The sequence below is a fragment of the Struthio camelus genome, chromosome 2 (genome assembly GCF_040807025.1).
Source record: "Struthio camelus isolate bStrCam1 chromosome 2, bStrCam1.hap1, whole genome shotgun sequence".
Classification (NCBI taxonomy): domain Eukaryota; kingdom Metazoa; phylum Chordata; class Aves; order Struthioniformes; family Struthionidae; genus Struthio; species Struthio camelus.
The window spans coordinates 124621359-124645753 of NC_090943.1; the positions used below are offsets into that span (position 1 = coordinate 124621359).

The following is a 24395-nucleotide window of genomic DNA, read 5'->3' on the forward strand; positions in this document are numbered from 1 at the left end:
ATCAGGTTAGAGATCTTTTGTCCAAACTTGGCATCCATAAATCCATGGGCCCCGATGGGATGCACCCACGAGTGCTGAGGGAGCTGGCGGATGTTATCGCTAGGCCACTCTCCATCCTCTTGGAAAGGTCCTGGAGATCAGGAGAGGTGCCTGAGGACTGGAAGAAAGCCAATGTCACGCCAGTCTTCCAAAAGGGCAGGAAGGAGGAGCCAGGAAACTACAGACCTGTCAGCCTGACCTCCATCCCTGGAAAGGGGATGGAACAGCTCCTCCTGGAGGTCCTCCCTAAGCATCTGGAGGACAAGAAGGTGATCAGGAGTAGTCAGCATGGATTCACCAAAGGGAAATCATGCTTGACCAATCTGATAGCCTTCTCTGGTGGAATGACTGGCTGGGTAGATGAGGGTAGAGCAGTGGATGTTGTCTACCTGGACTTGAGCAAAGCTTTTGACACTGTCTCCCATCACATCCTCATAGGCAAGCTCAGGAAGTGTGGGCTAGATGAGTGGACAGTGAGGTGGCTTGAGAACTGGCTGGATGGCAGAGCTCAGAGGGTTGTTGTGATCAGTGGCGCAGAGTCAAGTTGGAGGCCTGTGGCTAGTGGTGTCCCCCCGGGGTCAGTCCTGGGTCCTGTCTTGTTCAATGTATTCATCAATGACCTGGAGGAAGGGACAGAGTGCACCCTCAGCAGGTTTGCTGATGATACTAAACTGGGAGGAGAGGCTAACACACCAGAAGACTGTGCTGCAATTCAGAGGGGCCTGGACAGGCTGGAGAGCTGGGCAGAGAGGAACCTCCTGAAGTTCAACAAAGGCAAGTGCAAGGTCCTGCACCTATGCAGGAATAACCCCATGCACCAGTACAGGCTGGGGGTTGACCTGCTGGAAAGTAGCTCTGCAGAGAAGGACCTGGGAGTCCACCTGAGAGGTGGACAACAAGTTAAACATGAGCCAGTAGTGTGCCCTTGTGGCCAAGAAGGCCAATGGTCTCCTGGGGTGCATGAGGCAGAGTGTTGCCAGCAGGTGGAGGGAGGTGATCCTGCCCCTCTCCTCAGCCCTGGGGAGGCCTCCCCTGGAGCACCATGTCCAGTTCTGGGCTCCCCACTACAAGAGAGACATGGCACTGCTGGAGAGAGTCCAGCGGAGGGCTACAAAGATGATTAGAGGGCTGGAGCACCTCTCCTCTGAAGAAAGACTGCAAGAGCTGGGCCTGTTCAGCCTGGAGGAGAGAAGATTGAGAGGCGATCTCATCAATGTGTACAAGTATCTGAAGGGGAAGTGTCAAGAGGATGGGGCCAGCCTCTTCTCCGTGGTGCCCAGCAACAGGACAAGAGGCAACGGGCAGAAACTGAACCACAGGAAGTTCCATCTGAACCTGAGAAAAAACTTCTTGACTGTGAGGGTGACAGAGCATTGGAACAGGTTGCCCAGAGAGGTAGTGGAGTCTCCTTCGCTGGAGATATTCAAAACCCGTCTGGATGTGATCCTGGGCAATGTGCTCTAGGTGACCCTGCTTGAGCAGGGGGGTAGGACTAGATGATCTCCAGAGGTCCCTTCCAACCTAAACCATTCTGTGATTCTGTGATTCTGTGAGATAAATGTGTTCTCCCTGAATAATTGAGGGACCTTGAAACACTAATGAATATTAGGAGGAAAAAAAATAAAACAAAAAATGCCTCTGAGATTATAAAGTTAGGCATAAGATATATCTATTTCAGAAATTCAGAGAGTCATGAATCCATTTCTGCATTTCTATTTCCTAAAAGCATGTTGTTTGTACAGCCGTCTCTCTCTGAGATTTACCTTTCCATATCTGCCAGATAAAACTTTTCATTTTCCACTTCTATTACCTTGTACCTAACAGAGACCCTTAGCCTCATATGCTTGTTATGGCAATATGTCACCATGTCCAGCTGTATGAGGTGAGTCTCATATTTTTTTTTTTTTTTAATATGAAACTGCTGCTGTTTTAATCCTGAAACATTTCTAAATTAGATAATTTTAGTGAATGGATTTACAGACACATTTCACTGTTAGTGATTTTCCACAGTAAAAGAACCATCCAGCTAGATACTAGCTTCCACAGAAGAAACCTTCAAACACCCCATAAGAATTTCTTATGTTGTGGAAGCGTAACTGTTATGAATGCTTATTTGTATTAACCATAAAATATTGAATTAGGGAAAAAACTACAGCAACAAGACTCATAACTTGCAAGTTCAGGTGGTATAGATCAAGAAGGTTACTTTGTGAAGTACATAGCAAAGTCACTGATGAAATTCAGAGCAGTAACCTTGGGGAAAGTGAACACAGTGTAAATTTACCAGCAGAGTAGCTGCTCCTACTGTCAAAGCTGCACACAGCATGATTAAACTGAACTGATAGCTTTTACTCCAGATGTTTGTAGCTCGCTATTTTTAGCCATGTTCAAGGTAAGTGTGGTCATTTGCATGAAAAAACAAAACAAGTGGCGCAAATTGAATCAACCACAGGAATTGTTCCACCTTGTTCCACCCCTTCCATCCCTCAAAGTCCCCTCCCAGAATCAATACCATTGTTCCTACATTATTCCTAAAATGTTCCTAAGCAGAAAAGCACAGGATACCAGATAACTTAATGTCAGGGTGTAAACCACTCCTCTGCTTTCCTTTGTTTTACATAAATCTCAGATTAGAAGAGATAGGAGAGCAATGGCATGTTCCCCTCCTATTTGCTAAACCAGGCTATTATAATGCAGAGGTAAAACACTGCTGATGTGTTTTATGTGCTGATGATGAGCTAATTATCCATGGTTATGCATGTTAACCCTATGTTATAGTGATTCTACTTCACATGCATGGACGCTGTTAAATTCCTGCTGTGCTGAGCTAGGCTATATGTCCTCAAGGCATAAGTTTTCCATTGTTGAAATATTCACACTCTATTTCCTACCATAGACCTCCACTTGCTTTTCAACCTATGGTCTGACTTGCCTCAAAGACCTTCTAGATTTCTAAGCATTCTTGGAAAATGCTCAAAATACCATGTTTTCAGGAGACATTCCACATATTTTCATATACATGGATGAAATGACAAAGATGTGACTGTCATTTGAAGAATTTTACAGCTGCTACATGTTCTAGTGAAAGTATGCCTCGAAGAACTCTGTAGGAAGGGACACTGGGCAATTAAACTACCATTAAATTTTTCAGCACAGAAAAAGCCCTAAAAGCTCACAGAGGAGGTTAATAGCAAAAGAGCTGTTTAATGAGCAGATATTGGATAGTGGCAATCTTGTCTGTGATCTGTTCAAATAGTCTTCTGATACACAATAAAAATAATGAAATCAATAATATGGAAAATCAAAACAGACCTATCTAACCAAACAATGTGATCTCATTATAAACAACCAGTAAAAATGGTATAGGATGTACAAAAATATAACCACACATACCGATTGTAGAAGTCATCCCTGTAGTAATCGTAATCAAAGACATAGCCTCTGTGGAAAAACACAGAAAAACAAGAATGAACTGGCTTACAGAAAATTATACATTCATTAATACATTTGTGGTCATATTGATTTACTCTCACATTCCAATGCATTTTTCAAAACTTTTCCACTCCCTCTCCTCAAATATATATTTTATATATAAATATATAAATATTTGGTATAGTTTGTCCATGCCATTGCCCACTATCATTCTGTAGTATATTTGGAAAAGTGAAGTCTGGGGCAAGCAGAATAGTGAAAAGTGTTGACAGCACATTTAGAAGGAAATTAACACAGCTCTGTAATTGTAGTATGATTCTCTGAGTGATCAAATGAAGTACACACTCTAATATTGAAACCCTCCTCTTTTCTGCAGTAACGTAGCATAATCAGCGGACTAGAAAGACTGGTAAATGTGTTAGAGATTGGCAAATGAGTGAGTGGGTGAGGACAAGAACTAGAAAATGGATTTGATTCATGAGAAATATGAAAAGGGTTGGCCTGTTGATCCTTGATTTCACCAAATCTTCTTTCATCTGGAATATTTATACATACATAAAAAGAAAGAGAAAAAAGTTAGGAAAATGCATAATGCAGACAATAATGTTACAGAGAGCTGTTCAGTGACTTTCCTCTTGGGTTCATAGGGAAGTATACATGCCAATCTGAGAAAAGAGAGAGACCACCAAGAGAAATAAATATAGGTAGGAAATAGCAAGTGTCCAGAGGAAAAATATTTTTGAGTTGTTGATTGTAAAGCCAAACCTTCTTTGTCCTTAGGTTTGCATCCCAATAGCCACTTTCTGCCTTTAGGATGTCAAAACAGCAATGAAATCTATCATCTCACTCATCCCCCCAAAATAGAACCCAAGAACTAATAAATGGTTTGTACTGAAAAGTCACGAGGGTTTTATACTCTGCCTGATGAAGGACTAGGAACACAATATTTTTCACTTGCTTCAGGTGGATAATTACAAATAGGAAGGGATAAGAGCCATGAAGAAAGAAAGAATCACTAAAAGAAATAAAAGATTTAAATAAGAAGGTAAAAAGGTAGAAAAGAGATTTAGAAAGGACAAAGCACAGAAGAAAACATTCACAGGAAACAGGGAGAGATGAATGACAGTAGCTGCATATTAAAGATGATCTCTGTAGAGCAAATGGACTTATGGATAATTTCTGCTCCTGAACATTGCAATTTTATTTATTTACTTATTTATTTATTAGTACACATTTTGTAGCATGGGATAAGAATTTTGAACTGATATTTTTTGGCATTATTTTTCTGATCTCATGAGACTCACTAGACGAGAAAGAGAGAATGCTGACTGCAGTCCAGTTGGTAAATTGTTGGAGAAGAAAGAGCTCTATATGCATTTTATATGAAGTATTAATTAAATAAAACAGCCCTGGGAGATTAGAACCAAGCATAAGATAAGCTCAGCATGGGAGAGGTAAGAAAAATAACATGACATAATATTATTTAGACTTTGTACAGAGATCATATTTCTGTATCTCACCTTAACTCAACTGTAGCAAAAGTTTTCCCTAAACTATGCAACATCTCTTATTTTGTCTTTCACTCCAGAGGCAGTCTATATAGAATTAATGGATGAACAAGAAACTCCTGACAAAACTCAAATATAAGCAGGAGGTGTACAGGAGGTGGAAGCAGGGCCACTTGAGATGACTGCAATTCTGTGATTCCGTGATCCTGCCCCTCTCCTCAGCCCTGGGGAGGCCTCCCCTGGAGCACCATGTCCAGTTCTGGGCTCCCCACTACAAGAGAGACATGGCACTACTGGAGAGAGTCCAGCAGAGGGCTACAAAGATCATTGGGGGACTGGAGCATCTCTCCTCTGAAGAAAGGCTGAGGGAGCTGGGCCTGTGTAGCCTGGAGAAGAGAACACTGAGAGGTGATCTGATCAATGTGTACAAGTCTCTGAAGGGGGGGGGGGGTGTCAAGAGGATGGGGCCAGCCTCTTCTCCGTGGTGCCCAGCAACAGGACAAGAGGCAATGGGCAGAAACTGAAGCACAGGAAGTTGACTTTCCTAACCTAAACCTGAGGAAAAACTTCTTGACTGTGAGGGTGACAGAGCATTGGAACAGGTTGCCCAGAGAGGCTGTGGAGTCTCCTTCGCTGGAGATATTCAAAGCCCATCTAGATGTGATCCCAGGAAATATGTTCTAGAGGACCCTGCTTGAGCAGGGGGGTTGAACTAGATGATCTCCAGAGGTCCTTTCCAACCTCAGTCATTTTGTGATTCTGTAATTCTGTGAATTAAGAGGTAACAAAGCTATCATTTTATTTACAACTATTCACAGTTTGCTAATGGTTTTACTTAGCCGTATGATTAATAGCTGCAATAAGCCTGCATTTAATATTCAATTTGTGTTTTTAAGTAGAATAGCACAGATAACTCGAAGAAAAAAGCTTAAATTTAAAAGGCCTGTCGCATGAAAACTTTCACCTGAATTGATATTAGTTTAATTTGCATAAAGACCAAATAAATTCAGTTTTTCAGTGTTGGAGACCAGAACCTGATGAAGAACAATTCACTTTGCACCAGCTGCAGGAAAGCTGAAGGGCAGCTATATCTTTCTTAGGCACTCAGCTCTGGCTCATGGGACACAATAATGGCCGCAGGACTTTTGCAGGGTGTGAGAGAGACTGACTTTTCATATACCAAATTTCACGACAGAGATGGCTCAAAGCCATTTCTGAGAATGGTGGCAGTGAAGGGGCACAGGAGGGCGGAAGTGGTAGAGAAAGGCTCAAAGGGTTGCTCAGGTGAGGATAGAGAAGAGGGTAGGGACAGTCAGATGAGGTTTTAGAGGGTAGAGGTCGGTTGGTATTTTGAGTAGCGAGAATGCAGGAAGGGGTTTCTTGTGTGGTAACCAACAGTTTCTCTCTTTCTCTATTGTACTTCCACTCTTTTGCTGTACTGATGAGAAGAGGCTGTCCCACAGAATTCCTTATGTGAAATGTTTCTAAACTGTTGAAAAATATCTCTTAGCATTTTTTTTAAATTCAGTGTAAAATCTGGGATTATACCTCTTTTGAGAGAAGTAATTTTGCAGATCAGTCAGCCCCTAAGAATTTTATTCTTTTACTCTGTACCCTGTTCAGATAACTTCTGCCTTGAAATTGAATTCAATTCTTTACGTTCCTTCAGCTTTGCAAATTGCAGTTTCAACCCACCATTCTCTGCATGATCCAAATATTTATCAGTGGCATCAGAGCAGAAAAAAGGTAGAAGTACTTTTTGAAGTCTGATTATCACATGCAATTTATAAATTCTTGTAAGTTTTTATAGGTTACACATATTACCTTTCAAAAATATTTTGTTGCTTCGGAAACATTTGATATTAGCATTGGTCACTGTGGTTACCCAGAAATATATTGGGCATCAACATTCATTATACAGTAAAATCTTTCAGACTGCCAGAAAGGCAGAAGAGGGGCATTGTCCCTATGTTTTTAATCTTCACCCTGAGAAACATCAGCAGTTGTCATTACATGTTTTTACAACTGAAACCAGCTAAATGGGTCTGTTATAGATGTTGTCTCTTTAAACTTACAGTGCTTTGCTTTTCTACATGGCACAAACAGCCATCCATTGCTACCAAAATCAGAGTTAACTGCAGATATTCTGAATTTTGCATGACAGACAATCTCTGACACAGACACACCCACAGTTTTAGCTGCAGTATACACCATCCACTTTGCCACACTATTGCATTCTGTGTCAAAAGCTACTGACTGGGACACCAGATGCAAACATATGGTAGTTTCTAAGCATGACCTGTTAGTGCAGTTGGCAAGCTAGTAGGAGCTAATTTGCTTCCATTGCTAGTCTGAATTTACTGTAAGTGAAATCTGCCTCAGAATTCAAGGCAACCCTTCCTGCTAAATCCTGTGGTCCCACCGTATGGGAGAGTCCAACAGGAGGTGGGGAAGGAATATCGGCTTTCCCCCCAGGCCATTAGGAACTCTCTGCATGGACGAAAAACATTTCTGCATGGAAAGCCATTAGCATGAAGCAGGAAAGAGCACACACAAAGACTTGTAAGATGAAAACACTGGCAAAGAGAGGGCAACAGCTACTTCACCTTCAAGGGGGGAACAGAAGAACTGGATGGACTACAAAATGAGCAAAGGGCTCGATTCTTTTTTCCTTGCCCACTGCTTAGTCTCCTCAGAGAAAGCTGCTGAATCCAAGCTTTGTTCAGGGAGGTAAGGCATTTATCTTGCCATGCTATGTATTAAAATTACAGAACGAGAGTGGCACTGTAGGACCTTGTCTGTAGGTGTTGACCCTTATGGAATAAGGAAACATGTAAAGGAGGGTCGATTTAAAATTTTGGAAATTTTGGAAATGGTGGATCCATGATCCGAGTCTCTCCTTCCTTTTCTGAAAATCTATGTGCAACTATGGCAGCACGGGCAGCGCAGCGGCAGAGCACAATAGCTCCTGTGTTAATGGCTATGTTAAGTGTCCTTAGCAGCTACTGCTGGCCTAACAGCTCATAGAGGTAAGATATAATGTGAGACCCTTAGACGTCTGGAGTACTATAAGGGTAGTCCTAGCCCTCTTAATTGCAAATTAGTTGTCCTGAATGTGTATTATAAAGGCTATAAATCAATGACAATGAGAAGAACCCAAAACTGATCATCTGCAAGAAAAAATTGCTGTATTTTTTTTTAAATTAATCTCACTTTGTGTGTATTTGTTTGTTTGTTTGCTTGTTTTTGAAATTGAACGATGTTTTTTCAGTGCTTGGTAGTGATAAATTAATGACATTACACTGCGAAAGCAATCGGTATAGCTCTCCACCTACAGCCATAATTGCTCATACCTAGCAATGCCAAAGGACAGACATAAGCTTTGGTCAGTGCTGTGGTATAAAACATGAAGCAGAAATTTAGTGCAGATTATCACTGGCACTGAGATCAAGGTGGCTGTGGGGCTCTTAACCTCTTGAGAGTTATTCCTTAGCAACCCACCAACCTGTGTTAGGAAGGCTGCAGGAAATCACTCGCACAGCGCAGAATACCAAATATTGGGCAAGTTGGAAGCGGAGACAGTTTTAAATGAGCCTGTGAACTTGTGGAGTCAGCAGTTTCATGATGGCATTGTAAACAGACGGATTACTTACCTACAAAGATATGCCATCTCTGCAGCATTAACAACAGAACTGTGCACATGATGCTGCTATTAAAATAGAAGACAGTAAAAGACACTGTAATGCTCACACTGAGACCAAAGAAAACTCATCAGTAAAAGGTGTTTCTGTTAAGCACAAGTCATGGTTCCTTCTTCTGACCTAATATTGTCAAAACAATCCTATACTAGTTGGAGAAAGATAATATCTCTTTTTAGCTTCGCTTCACTTAACACTAGGCCTACTTAAAATTCTGAATGCCTGAAGAATAAAGGATTCCACAAGGACCAGGTTTTCAGAGCTGTAATTCTGTACATATTCAACTTTCACGTGCATATCAACAGCTATATGGGTGTCAATTAGGCAAATGTAAAATTATGCCTCTGTATCTTTGAAATGTTTCTTTACCTATGTTATTATGTCCTTATTTATTTGATGACATCATATATTGAATATACATCACTACTGTATAGCCTTTCTTATATTCTATCCACAAAAGATTTTTATACATTATATGCATATTCTATTTTCATTTACTTTGCTCTAAGCACCAGTTAATGTAAGTGACTTCAGTGGAGTTGGTTAATCTGACTTTAGAACAGTTAATGCAGAACAGAGCAGAATTTGTTTGTCTTATTTACACAGCAACAAGAATTTCAATCTTGCATGTGATTTCCCCTTAACTAACATCTTTTTTTTTTTTCCTTTCTGAAGATATTCTTCTGCAGATATTTATTTGGAAATCATAAATGTTGACAAAATAGGTAAAATGTATCTTAATTCAATTGACAGCGCTATCACCATTTATACCATCAATTGCTTCTCTGTTGCCAGGGCTGGATAAAAATATTAAAAACAAAAGAAATATTCCTTCAGTCAAACTCTTTTTAGAAGGCACATATCAACATAATGGTTCACACTAGTAATTCAATCACTTGTAAAATCATTTCTCTTATCATGTAAAGACAGCGCTAGAAATTGTTCCTGTTGGGTACAAAAGAGAATCAGTCTAAACTGAAGTGATATTTAAAAATATATAGTAGTGGGGATGACTAGATGATTTAGGGAACGAGCAATGTGAGGTGGAAATTTTTTCTGATAGAAAATCGACTAGATGGCAATGACTTTCATGGGCTTTTTAAAAAGGTGGAGATTTCAGGCCATTTTTAAGTGGAGGGCTACCTATATTCCCCAAAGACACTAATTAAAGAGGTGCTAATCAACATATTAATTGATAATCTCACTACAAGTCTCCAAGACTAAAAGAACGTGTGGGCTGAATATCACCTTTGCTTTAGAAATGATCCTGTTTTAGTTAAGGCTGAGGATGCTGATAGAAGCGGAAGGGCACCTCTGTTTTGCAGGTCAGGCCATATGTTCTGCAAAAAGAACAGTGTCCAGAGCCTACTTTTTGCTGATATGCTTACTGTCAAAAGACAAAATTTTCCAGTGATCCCTTTGGCTAATATATTCCTGGAGGTTTACAGGGAAACAAACAAACAAACACAAAAAAAACTCCTCTCTTTTCTCTAATATATTTACCAGGTTAAATAGCCATGGTTAGAACAAAAAAAATTACCATCAAAACCCCCAATCATTTGTTTCAAAATGCCAAAGTAATTAAAGATAACCTATAATTTATAAGTTTAAATTACTGATCAATTTTCATCATAGCTCTGCAACCACAAGTTAATAAAAGTATTTTCCTAATTCTATTTGTTCTTTTAATTCATAAATGCAAGATAGCATTTTGAGCTTCTTTATTTTATTTTATTTTATTTTATTTTATTTCGTTTCATTTCATTTATTTATTTATTTTTCAGATGGGGGTGTGGGAGAAGTGTGGAATCAGGTATTAAAAGGCACAGAAAGGGATGTGGTAATGTATGTGGAGAATTTTCCTTGCCAAACTGACAAGTATGTGGTGAGTGTAATCCAAAGAGGTATGCTTTGTCTAAGCAAGTCATATATGTATTTAACGAGTTGTCTGACATATGGTACTCAATTTCTGGCACCCATTAAAGTAACTTTCTACAGAGGCTAGGCAGAACTCATTTGCAATATAAGTAGGCTATTTTATTCCAAATTCAGATTTATTTTTTCTTTACCCTCTTTCTCTCTCCCCAAAACTATTTTCGTAATGAAATGTATTTTTGGGAAACTATTGAACTTACTTGCCAGCAGGAATTTTGGGTAAAACTTGTGCAAATATTCAAAGCTGGATATATAGAGTTAGGCAAGTAAGTCACTTAGACACTTTTGTGTAGAGAATTAAGTAAAGCTTTTAAAGCACGGGATAGCAAAAACATCAAGTTTAATATTCAGACCTGGAGAACCAGCTGGCCTGAGAGATGTTTTGGGCAGTCAAACAGGCGCAAGTAATGCAGGGAGTTCAAAGTAACATTTAGCCCAAACAATTTTCTATGCAGCATAAGTGCTAGGTATTAGAAGTACTATGAATTAGAAATACTTACTGTGGAGGCAGGCACAGTCTATGCTTAGCACTGCTGATGTGATACTTTTTAGAAACAAAATACTGCATTTTATCTTTTCTACTTTCAGAAACCAAAATAAATCTACTTAATGTCTCCCTGTCCTTTCTCCCCCTGCTATTAAACTATTTTCCCCCTCATCTAATGTAATCTCCAATTACTTACGTTTCCCATGGGAACATATTATACCAAGGTAATGAAAAAGCTTTCCAGTGTCAAATGGTCTAACCATTTCCCAAGGTGTCCTTTAATTGTATAGAGTGGCTGGGAAATTCTTGACATCCATACAGTTTTTTTTTTTTTCTTAGTACAAGAGCAATGAGTCCCACCTCTTAAAAATGTGTTTTAAATTCAGTGTATTCAAGGCACTACTGTCAAATCACACACAAGTGATTGATTATCCAATTTATTGGTAATGTTGTATACATTGCAGGAATGCCATTTAACTTGGTTTGACAAGCACAGAAGACTGTCATTGACAGGTGTAGGAATAAGTGATGGGTTGGAAACGTTTCCACAGCATTTCACAGAACACTAGATGGATAATCTAAAATCACAGTGGTAGCACTGGAGTTGCAAGATTAACCACTTAAGATTACAAAAACTCATCTCTGACAACTTTATGTATTCTCCAGAGGAGCACTCTTAGAAGCACTGAATGAAATAGAAAAGCACAGTTCACAAAGGATTAATTAATTACAATATGACAATGTTAGAGTTCATGTAGAGAAAAAAAATATTTCTAGGGAATTGCAACACATGCTCTCCTCTCTCGTCCCGCCTTCAAACTGTCAGGAAGGTTTAAATTAAATTTAATTTGGTTCTCTTTTACACTAAGCTTACTGACGCAATTTAATTCACTTGAATGGAGTAACTCATGGTTTAAACGAGCAAAGTGGAAACATAAACAAGGCTGTTATTGTCAGTGTCCTGAATATATTTGGCTGAGACAAGACATTCTGCTTGTTTCTCCAAGGTGGGAAGGGCATATGATAAAAAGGTGATGCCTCCACAACTGAGTGCAGGACCAGATTCAATTCCAGTCTTGATAGAGATGAGCGGACAAGATAGTTTTACATTATACAATCAGTTGTGTATCCTCTAGATGTATGCTAACTACACTTTTCTTGATTTCTGACAAATCTGTGCATCTGGAAGGGCATGTATCAATTCACTTTCTAAATACACAGTGAAGAAAGTAAGCTTTATTTTCTTTAAGGTAATAAAAAAAAAATAGGCAAAGATCTTCTGATTTACAGAAGGGAATTCAAATGTCACTATGCTGAACTCCTTCCCTGTAAATCCAGAATAAAGCTGTTGAAAACTAGGGATCAGATATAATCATTTATCTTACACATAAATCATGATACTTCAATTATATTTTGCTTCATAAATGAAAGAGGATTTTTGTCCCAGGTAACTCATTTAGGTGCTTGTGGCAAAACAGCATGGTAACTTCTCATAGTATTGGCATTGTAGTTTTCATATACATTTGCAGACATATGGTCAAGCTCCTGATTTCTTGTCACCCAGTTATTCTAAGAGGGTATGACTTATCTAGCTCTAACCTTTCTACAGATCATTTTTAATTTGCAAAGGACATTATTCCGCATAGAGAATCCCCATAAGGATTTTGCCTGTTCTAGTATTTCAGCTAAATTGCAAGCTGGTCCCTTAGACTCTGCAACCTAGTTCAGGGTCAGCATGCCCAGAGAGTATTTAGACATATTTTCCTGCCTATACTGGTGAGCTGGGATAACTTTGTAAAGAACTGGGGCTCTGTGGCTGCCAGTTTTGAGGAGAAACAACTCAACTGGAATTTCTTTTCTGCTTAAGGAGGAACCTTTCTCAAGTTTCCCAAAGTGATTGTGCTCCTGTCTTCCTGAGTATGTAGGGAAAACAGCGCTTCTCTGCTTTACTCTAGTTAAGAGTGTTTCTTTCTGTTCACCTCAACTGTGTAAGGGCTTGCTCTGCTGGGAGTGCACCGGACACTATCATTTCTTCTTTTCCTTGCACAAGATTTTTTGAAGAATATATTCAATGCATAATTCAATTAGGTTACATTTTTAGTTTCAGATTTACTCTGCTTTTTTTTTTTTTTTCCAGTTATATGCTCCTTAAAATGCAGCAGTTACATTTTGCAAGTTGCATATTGCAATGTTTCACACAGTAGCATCACTGAAGTTAACTTAATGATCTACAGTCTAACTACTGTACTTAAAATAAATACATAAATAAAGTGGGGTAGTTCAGTATGTATTTTATGTGATGTCCTCCTCGTCCTCCTTTCCCTCCTCAGATGCTACAGAATCTTATCTGCAGTGTCATTCATACAATTATTTTAAGCTCTCAGGAAGCAGTTACAAAGATTTACGTTTTGACAACTCGCTTGCAGCAGGTAGGCAAGTTCCGTTAGATTGTTGTAATTGTATATTAAGAACTTAATATGAATGTTTATATATAAGACACTTCATTCAATGGCTACAACACTCGAATTTAATACGTTTTTTTGTCCTGCTTGATAACAACATTTATAAATGCTTCTTTAGTCTTCTCAACCCTGGCACAAATTATTCCACATATATAAAAATGCAATATTAATATATTCAGCCTCTCATCTGGAAAGATATTCCTCACTCTTAATTAAGATACAGTGATCATCATGGTTCTTAGAAAATGACCAGTGTATCCATCTTTTGTCTTCCACACATATTCATTTCATAACATTTCAGATGTCAAGAAGATGACAACATGAAAGAGGGCTCAGGCAGATTTACGCTTCCATTGTTACCATTTTCTGCAGCATGTGTCCCTATATTATATGGTCACAGGCTTGGAACAGAGTGGTTCTCTCCTGTCAGATTAGAGCTTGCCCCGGTATGCATCATTGCAACTTCTATAGAAAGTTTCATTTCAAATTTTTTATCACTCTAGGTAATGCACATTAGAAGCTAACAGTACAGACACACCATAGGTAAATTTGTTTTTTTATAGTCTATTGAATTAAGCTACCATAACAAGTTACTTCTCAAAATTGCCTCCAGCGTCTCTTCCAGAAACAAGACTCTGTAAAGAATTAAAACTGCTGAAGTCCTTCTCCCTCTCTCCTCTCCCCCTTTACCTGCTTACTGAACTCCCCTCATACAATTTTTGCCTTTCCTCTCTCCTCTCCCCCTTTACCTGCTTACTGAACTCCCCTCATACATTTTTTGCCTTCTCCTAGTAAAACCACAGTACCGTTACTCACCCTTACAGGACTTACATGGCTGGTATATTATTTTTGTATGAATGCTATGTGCAGCAAGACAGTTTTATAGCCTATAAAATACTAGCCAGAACATGAAATACACCTAATGACTGATGCCCAGATAAGGTCTGGTTGAAACCGAATGATATTTGATTCCAGATTTAAAGTATAATCATAATAAATATATATGTGCATATGTATGTGTGCACGTGCATAAAAAGATTAATTTTACAAAGAAATAGAGCCTTATTCAATGCCTTTCACTATCTCTGCTAAAGAGATATGAATACTGGGACATAGTGTCACACTGCAAATAAGCTGCACTAACATCCTCCAGTTTTGCTTCACTAATTTCATTGTCACAGAAGATGTAACTCTCATTTCTACCCCATATCCTCTTGCACTATAAAAAAAGGAAGATAGATCCACAGGATGAGTTGGATTATTTGAGAAATGTTTCACTCTTCCTCCTTTGTGTATTGATCCTGATTTCTGTGATGTTCACTATTTTCAAGTCTCGACAAATAGTTGACAGAAAAAATATTGTCTGAAAGTTGGTAATTTTTCATTTTGACTATTTGATGTTCACAGTGCTCCTGAAAACTTGTCTGTGGTTTCTGTCCCTTGATTTAGATGGCAAGAGAGAAAAAAAGGACATGCGTAGTAGGTACTTCAGGGTAAATAACTGATTTTGCTAAAATTTCTAATATGTTGAGACTTACAAGTACTTTCTGGTGGTTATCTAACTGGTTATGAACAATGTTTGACATGAGGAGCTACAGGATGATGGCTGATTCAGCCTCCTGTTGTTACCCTGGAGAGTATGGGCTTCAGGATCCAATGGTCAGAGAGTTCAGAAAGATTATTTTTATAGAAAGCATCAGAGACAACTTACAAAAAAAAGAAACAAAATCCAATAACTTTACATTTGTTATAAATGGATATATACTGTTAAAATTAAGCATATACTTTAGCTACACAGTGACTACCATGGCAATGTGAACTAGCAGTTGCTGGTCATTCATGACAGTTCCACTCTGATTTGTCCTCCTTCACATTTAAGGCACATATTCAGATTTTTAATTCTGCTCTAGTATGTGGTTGTGAAAAAATGCCTTCGTTTTACTGAACAAAACCTATCCCTGTATGAATCCAGAAAAAAAGCTGAAGATTTTACCAAAAAATTTCTAGTACTTTATTCTTCTTTATTTCTCTTAGCACAGTAGTGGCAACATACAATGTGACCTGAACTCCTATTTATTTTTGGTATACTTCAACAGTAAAATTGTTACAACACATTACACCTTTGTGTAAACCCTGATAACAATGTTTATAACAGATGTCACCAAAGGTGTAATTTGGCCTTTTAGAATGATAAAGTATTCCAAGAACCCAAGGTGACCCTGAAAAAATTCCCAAAACTCGATGGATAAATGCAGATTGCTCTGAACTTCAGCTCATAATTATAACTAAGGTAAAAAAAAAAGTACCAAAATCAAGACACTCCTTAAAATCAACAGCATTTTTCTGCTACTTGGGCAGTTTCTGGTCTGAATGTGAACCTAAATACCAGAAACCACAAACTCTGCTTCATGTCAAATTAAAATGTGTGAAGACATTATACTAATATAGTTGTGAAGTGATCTGTAAATGAGATCTGGTGTCCCTGGACTCAGCTTCAACTCTCAGAATAAGCTAAATTCATAGAAATCAAACTACAAAATGATGCCATCTTACTAGCTGAAATCTTGCCCAGCATCAGGGCGTATCTTGGTTTTGTTTTATTTCTAATAAGGGGTATACTGCAGTATGCTAGTGTACAGCTGTACAATGCAATAGGGTGAGGTGTGAGTTATTGTTCCTTAGTATCATACACAAGGCCATTGACAGAACAGCACTAAAGATATATAATGGCTGCTAGCCTGAAGCTTGATACCTTTTAAAAACAAACTTTAAAAAATAATAAAAGGGAAACAGGATCTCCAATTTGCTTTGAGTCAACAGTACTCTGGATTTCACAAGAACTAGGCCCATGTATTGGGGTCATTGGCTAAAAGTATCACTATACACTGCCACACGTCTAAGCTAAAGTGACTTCTGCACCACTATATCCAGCACAAGATTGGGTCAGCTGTGGCTTTGCCGATCTGAGTCTTGAAATGCTCGTGGATGGAGATCCTGCAGCCTCTCTGGGGAACATATTCCATTCTTTCCACATTCACAGCTCTGGTGAAGCAACTACTTGTGGGACACAACACTTTAGTGAAATGCTCAAGGTAAAAAAGAGTATAGAATAATAAAAAAAAATCCATCTCTCTTACCAACACTATGCACAGTAATAACCCTTATCTTTACGTATTACAGGAAATCATACTTTCCCCCTCAACACAACGCCTAGGACAGGGAAGAGAGGAGACAGTCTCTTTTTAACTCAAGGGGTACATACATACAGCAGTGAGAACATATGGATAGCCAGGAAAACAGGTTTTGTTCTTTTTTTGATGTTTCATAGTTTTAAATTGTAAAGACAAAATGTATATTAAAAAAACTCTAGGTAATAGTATCTTCTTTCTTCTGTCTCCCTAATTCTCTTCCTCCTGACTCAGCCTAGCCAATTGGCCTGCATGTTCAGCACTGTTTTAGATGTGCTTTGTTCTTTAGAAACAGAAAGATAAGAAGAGAAAAAAGCTAAATCAGCATCTGTGGTGGTGCTCTTGATGGAACTTCTTAAGAGAATGTCAAAGTTTAAAGCACCTAGCCATTTCAATGTATATAGAGGCTAGTCTGAAGCAATAACTTCTGAAGCAAGGGTACTTGCTGACTGCTGGTGTGATCATGGTTGATTAACCTCCTAAGGAGTAGATCTCTTTTTCAAGAAACTGCAGAAGGGTGGGGAGCTGACTTCCACATAAAAGCTAACATAGGAGCTTGTCTTCCTATGGTTTGGCTTTCTAAACTTATATTTCTCTTTGCTCTCCCATCTTCCTCCTCTGGCACTACTGTAGGTAGTATGTTTGGTAGATGGACAAATCTCAGATTTCACCTGTTATTGAAAAATATTAAGCTACTTTCAAATGTAGAATCACAGGGAACAGCATCAGATCATCTCTGAATATTTGTACAAAGCCTAATATACTGAGTACTTAATATTAAGTGAGGTCTCAAATGTTACTATCATACATAAGTAGTAGCGACACATGCAGAACAGCAATGGGCAAGTACAGGTTAATTGGTCTGAACAGCATGTTCGTAAATTTGAAATTAGCCCCAAAACTTCAAAATAATAAATTTCAAAGTTATTATACCTTTCAATAAATTCATAAAGGAGGAAGATATTAAATTAAAACTTTTTTCCTAATGATCTAGAAACCTGTGAAAATACAGGTATGGCTTGCAATAGCCATACTAAGGATGAAAAATGATCTCAATAATTTCCAGAGGTGTTCCTGTGAGTAAGGAACTAGATCTTGTTTATGAAATTGTTTCACATGCCTGTTGGCTTGCCAGAACAGTCTATTCATTACCACTGCAGCCCACAGAGACTGCTGAGGGCTAAATGCTGTGTTAACTTCTCAGAAGTAAGAAAGGATGCATTGAGCTAACATAGACGTCTGCAAACGCTATTTTCACTGACTCCTAATTCAAATAGTTTCTACTATTTGGGTCAAACATCAATAAGATTAAAATATATCCAGTAAATATTATCTACCGTTATCTCCATTTTCCGTTATAAGACAATACCCCTCTGTTTATTCTTTGCATCGTCCTTTTTCCTCAGACTTTTCTTCCAGTTCTTTTTATCCTGTGTCCTTGCTTATTTCCTTCCATTTTTCCCTCTAGAATGCTTTATCCTCCTGACTTTTCCTTCTAAAATCTTCCTTTACACATTAGTCTCCCTTAAAAAGCATCCTGCCTCTAGGGAGACTGCCTGTGAGACCACAGATATTCTGTACTGGAAAATCTTTTGACATTAACTTGAAACATGAATGACCTGTCTAGGTTTATCCAGAAACAGAAATGAAGGGATAGTCTTGGATAATGGAAATAAAAGACAGTAAATAAAAGGGAAAGGCAGATAGAAAAACTAGAAGAGAAAAAAAGAGATCATATGCTCTGTTGCCTTTTCCAATTATGAAGCACATTTTTACTAATGTTATTAAGGTCAGAGAGAGGAAGAGGTATTTGCCAAGGTGCATATTTGTTGAGATTGTTGATAATAAAAGTTAATAGAATTAGGGAAAAAAAAATTGCTAAATGTATTAGTTTAATTTCTTTGTAATGTACATTTTTATGTATGTATAGAAGTGGAAATTGAGTAGAATGAAAAAGATCAGAGAAAAAGAATAACCATAAAATACTTAGATTAAGATGAGTAGAAAAATATATAATCTAGGTTCTTTAAACAATGAGAAATGACACAAAAACACCAGAAGATGCAGCAAATGCAAGTGGATCACCACTATTATTATTGTGAGTTCACAATCTCTTCTGCAGAGATCTGTAAGCAAAAAGTTTTTTATAAATTTATAAAAGAGTAATGTCCATCCACTATTTCAGAATCCTATAGTAATTGAAAATAGACAATTATAGAAAAGGTCAATCCTTATGAGTATGGTAAGCTGTTGGAAGAAACGTGTATCACTGCTTGAAATTAAACTGTACAGTTCTCAGCATCTTCTACACGAGGATCCCCAGCTTTCCATATTAGCTATCCTCCCATAAATCCTGTCTCTCTGGGAACTACCCAGGATGTCTTGCCACACACAGAGCCTTTGCAATCTCCTGACTCCTCCTTGTAACCTCCAGGCTAATCCACACATATAATTCAAAGCTTGACTTTTTTGGAGGCTATTCCCTGCAAATATAAAATTACTGCTTCCTATCTAAGCCACACAGCCTGAGAGTTTGAAAGCATAAGAAATTATTGCCTCTCTATAAACAAAGAGTACAAATAATCTTCAAGAGCATTCAGTCACAGAATCACAGAATCGTTTAGGTTGGAAGGGACCTCTGGAGATCATCTAGTCCAACCTCCCTGCTCAAGCAGGGTCCTCTAGAGCACATTGCCCAGGATCACATCCAGAAGGGTTTTGAATATCTCCAGTGAAGGAGATTCCACTACCTCTCGGGGCAACCTGTGCCAGTGCTCTGTCACCCTCACAGTCAAGAAGTTTTTCCTCAGGTTCAGATGGAACTTCCTGTGGTTCAGTTTCTGCCCGTTGCCTCTTGTCCTGTTGCTGGGCACCACGGAGAAGAGTCCGGCCCCATCCTCTTGACATTCCCCCCTCCCCCCCCCCCCCCGAGACTTATACACCTTGATCAGATCACCTCTCAGTCTTCTCTTCTCCAGGCTACACAGGCCCAGCTCCCTCAGCCTTTCTTCAGAGGAGAGATGCTCCAGTCCCCCAATGATCTTTGTAGCCCTCCGCTGGACTCTCTCCAGCAGTGCCATGTCTCTCTTGTAGTGGGGAGCCCAGAACTGGACACAGTACTCCAGGGGAGGCCTCCCCAGGGCTGAGGAGAGGGGCAGGATCACCTCCCTCCACCTGCTGGCAACACTCTGCCTCATGCACCCCAGGAGACCATTGGCCTTCTTGGCCACAAGGGCACACTACTGGCTCATAGTCAACTCGTTGTCCACCAGCACTCCCAGGTCCTTCTCGGCAGAGCTACTTTCCAGCAGGTCAACCCCCAGCCTGTACTGGTGCATGGGGTTATTCCTCCCCACATGCAGGACCTTGCACTTGCCCTTGTGGGACTTCATGAGGTTCCTCTCCGCCCACCTCTCCAGCCTGTCCAGGTCCCTCTGAAGGGCAGCACAGCCCTCTGGTGTGTCAGCCTCTCCCCCCCAATTTAGTATCATCAGCAAACCTGCTGAGGGTGCACTCTGTCCCTTCCTCCAGGTCATTGATGAATACATTGAACAAGACAGGACCCAGGACTGACCCCGGGGGGACACCACTAGCCTCAGGCCTCCAGCTAGACCTTGCACCACTGACCACAACCCTCTGAGCTCGGCCATCCAGCCAGTTCTCAATCCACCTCACCATCCACTCATCTAGCCCACATTTGCTGAGTTTACCTACAAGGATGTGATGGGAGACAGTGTCCAAAGCCTTGCTGAAGTCCAGGCAGACAACATCCACTGCTCGTCCCTCATCTACCCAGTAAGTCATTCCACCAGAGAAGGCTATCAGGTTGGTTAAGCATGCATTCCTCTTGGTGAATCCATGCTGACTACTCCTGATCACCTTCTTGTCCTCCAGATGCTTAGGGAGGACCTCCAGGAGGAGCTGTTCCATCCCCTTTCCAGGGATGGAGGTCAGGCTGACAGGCCTGTAGTTTCCTGGCTCCTCCTTCTTGCCCTTTTGGAAGACTGGCGTGACATTGGCTTTCTTCCAGTCCTCAGGCATCTCTCCTGATCTCCAGGACCTTTCCAAGAGGATGGAGAGTGGCCTAGCGATAACATCCGCCAGCTCCCTCAGCACTCGTGGGTGCATCCCATCGGGGCCCATGGATTTATGGATGTCAAGTTTGGACAAAAGATCTCTAACCTGATCCTCCTCCACCAAGGGAGAGTCTTCCTTTCTCCAGACTTCCTCTTTTGTCTCCAAGGTCTGGAATTCCTCAGGACTGGCCTTAGCAGTGAAGACTGAAACAAAGGCAGCATTCAATAACTCTGCCTTCTCTATATCCTTTGTCACCAGGGCACCCGCCCCGTTCAGCAGCGGACCTACGTTTTCCCTAGTCTTCCTTTTGCTATTGATGTATTTGAAGAACCCCTTCTTGTTGTGCTTGACATCCCTTGCCAGATTTGATTCCAACTGGGCCTTAGCCTTCCTTGTCGCATCCCTGCACACTCTGACAACGTCCCTGTATTCCTCCCAAGTGGCCTGTCCCCTTGTCCACATTCTGTACACTTCCTTCTTCTGTTGGAGTTTGGCCAGGAGTTCCTTGCTCATTCATGCAGGTCTCCTGCCCACTTTGCTTGACTTCTTCCTCAGAGGGATGCACCGATCTTGAGCCTGGAGGAAGCCTGGAGTCTTCCCAAGCTTCTCACATAAACGCAGGCCCTGAATACTTGGCCCGCATAAGAACAGGAGTTACATAATTGTTTTCGGGGCTTATAATTCTATTCATTTCATATTGGTATTGGAATACTTCTCTGGTATCTTCTCTTACCTTTATATTTTGCACTCTGCTCAATAAAAATCATTTTATATTTATCTCTCTCCAAGAGTTGGGTGGAAATAGTAGGAATATTGTCTGCGCCTTTCCACTGGTGCTTTTTTGATACTACCTGATAACTAGGTGTGAAACTTTACGGCATTTGTTGTACAAAAGATGACACCTGGCTACATTCTGCTTCATGTATTATAACTTTGTGTCTATTAAAAAAAATAATAAAGGACTATGAATTAAAAGAAAACTGAAAGAACTTGCACATTTTGAAAGTGGATTGATTAATAAACTAAGAGGGCCTGCAAGCAGTCCAAGTTTAATTTTAGCTCATTTACCCCCTGCTTTGAGTGCAGGACTTTACATTCTTATGTAAAGGTCTCATGGGAAAGAAACTCCCACTGACCTCAGTAGTTTAGGGAAGAAATATGGATAACAATTCCAGTTAGAGATTTCTCAAAAAAAATCTACCAGAGAAAAAATAAACGGTTTTACTTTTTATTTTTGGGAAGCATTTCATAAAGCTAATCTCCTCCAAATTCCTTCACCCGTTCTAAAAGTACCAGCTTTAGGCTGTGATATGAAAAATATGGCTTTTCAGTGTTGTTTATGATTATATGCTTTCCAGAAATAGGACCCTAGTAAGGAAGGGATAGTTCACTCAGATCTTTAGTCTCTTTACTGTCAAATGTCAAAAAATGCAGCAATTATTGCCAATTTTACCTGTCTCCCTCTTCTTTTCCTCCAGATAGACAACTGCTCATCATGTAATAAATGCATACAATGCATTAATTTCACATACAGCTCTCTCTGGGGCTTCCACCTAAATTTATAGTGTTTACATCAAACAACCAATCTCGAAAAAAAAAGAAAAAAAAGTGAAAATGTCAGCAGTCTGTATTGTATTTTTTAAAAAATCTACACAAAAGATACAAATAGATTAGATTGCAGCTGACAATCAGATGTATAAAACACATGCATTTTCAGAGACAATCACACTGAAGAGCTTGCTTATCCAGAAGTAATTCCATTCTCTGCAGCTGGCAGTAGATGAATCCAAGTTCTTACTAGCCAGAAAGGAAAAAAAAAAAAAAACCTCTATTTCCTACTCTCTCTCTTTATCTCTTCTGAACAAAACAGTGTAAGACATCTTATTAAATGACACCTAACAAATACCACACATTTTTCAAAGCCTGAAGAAATTATCAGTGGTTGTGATGGATTTCCTGCCACTAGATATTTTAAAATAAAGACTGGATGCTATTCTAAAAGGTACAGTTGAATACAAGTAAGAATTAATTCAAAGGATTCCTACTGTGTGAAAGGGCTACAAAATCAGTGTGGTCCCTCCTGACCATGTAACACTACTATAAGTCTTATAAGACATTGCAATAACTATGTCCTACAAAACGAGTTTTGAATATTAGGGCTCAGACTCATGATCCATTACAAGTTTACATGTAGTATTACCTGTAATTTACTAAGTGTTAAGTTTATACATGGAGATAGTTACCACAAATCAGCTGCGATGAAATAGCTTGGTCAATGGTTAGAAACTGCATTATCAATCTAACCTTTTACAAAGAATGGTAACTGTTTGGTTGAGGAGATAAGTGTGAATCATTGCTATAAAATTAAAACTCCAAATATGAATAGCAAATGTGTATCATTAAAAGTTGTAGGTATTTTGAATGCTTTTCTCTCTTTTACTTATCATACATTCTTTGCCCTAAGAGGAGATGAACTTATATGAGCTGGCTCTTATTTTGGCCTTTTCGCACTAGCCAGTTTTTTCTGCCTCTTGACCTACCTGTTCTCAATGCTCCAGACTTCTATATAAAGCTAATTTGATGCCTTATGAGTAGCCTTTACTTTGGTGGAAGCAGTATTTAAAATTAAACACACATTCGTAAGTCCACAGTTGTAGCCTCTGATGGTAAATTCTTCCAGGCATGAATTCTTCTGGCTTATTTTTCATTCTAACCCTATATTAGCACAAGAGGAAAGAAACTGTCACCAAACCTCCTCTTTGTTGCTCTTTAAGGCGGAATCAGGACACAAAACTTCAGAAGCGTGGAAATAATAAATGTGAGGAGAAGCATCCTGCACTCCTATAGATTAACACTCAGCCTTCAGCACTGTTAAGAAAAGTTTCACTATTCCCTAAGGATTTTATTTCCACCCCTGAGAGGCAAAGGAAGACAATAAGTGCCTCAAATTCAACTTTGTATTCCAGTTCCAAATCATAACACTGAATACAGATACTTTTATATGAATAAATCATACTCTACATATTTTTACTCCTGATTGCTACTGTTAGAGACTTGCATTAAAAAAGTTTTCAGTGATTTAAGAACCAAATCATCCCCCTGTCTTGCATAGGGAGGGAAGGTGCCTCAATTTGTCTTCATTATAATGCACTTTGCATTAGAATGGAGGATAAAGGGATAAGCGCAACTTTTATTAACTGAGAAGCTATCAAGAGAGAAGCCACAGCAGCGAGAGATGGGATCTGCTTGTCCCTATAGCTGGCCACTTTTGAGAGGAGAGCGATATTGTACCAATTTGGGAGCCAGTTTTTCTCTGGAGGAGCTCTCCCTTGAGGGCTGCAGCAGCCCATGCCAGCACATGCAGGCAGAGCACAAGTGCAGCGCTGCAATCTCAAGCTCTTGGGCTGTTGCACCTCCTGTTCTCCCATCCCACCAAAAGAATTAGCAATGGAAAAGTACCAAGCAGTTCTTCACTTAGTCATGGCAAAACAAAAAGGTGTAATTAGCCTCCTGAGGCAGTAAAATGAAAACATGGAAACAAATCTCTCTTGCAGAAGGGTGATAAACAA

At 39.5% G+C, this 24395-nt stretch overlaps 1 protein-coding gene across 10 annotated transcripts in view; it reads right to left on the bottom strand.

The window, feature by feature from the left end:
• RALYL (RALY RNA binding protein like) overlaps window positions 1–24395 on the bottom strand; it is a 387555-nt gene that overhangs the window by 37613 nt on the left and 325547 nt on the right. For all 10 annotated transcript variants that reach the window (XM_068933792.1, XM_068933791.1, XM_068933793.1 and 7 more), the window contains one exon: window positions 3433–3480. In XM_068933792.1, the coding sequence (XP_068789893.1) occupies window positions 3433–3480 (48 nt within the window). The remainder of the gene's footprint in view (window positions 1–3432; window positions 3481–24395) is intronic.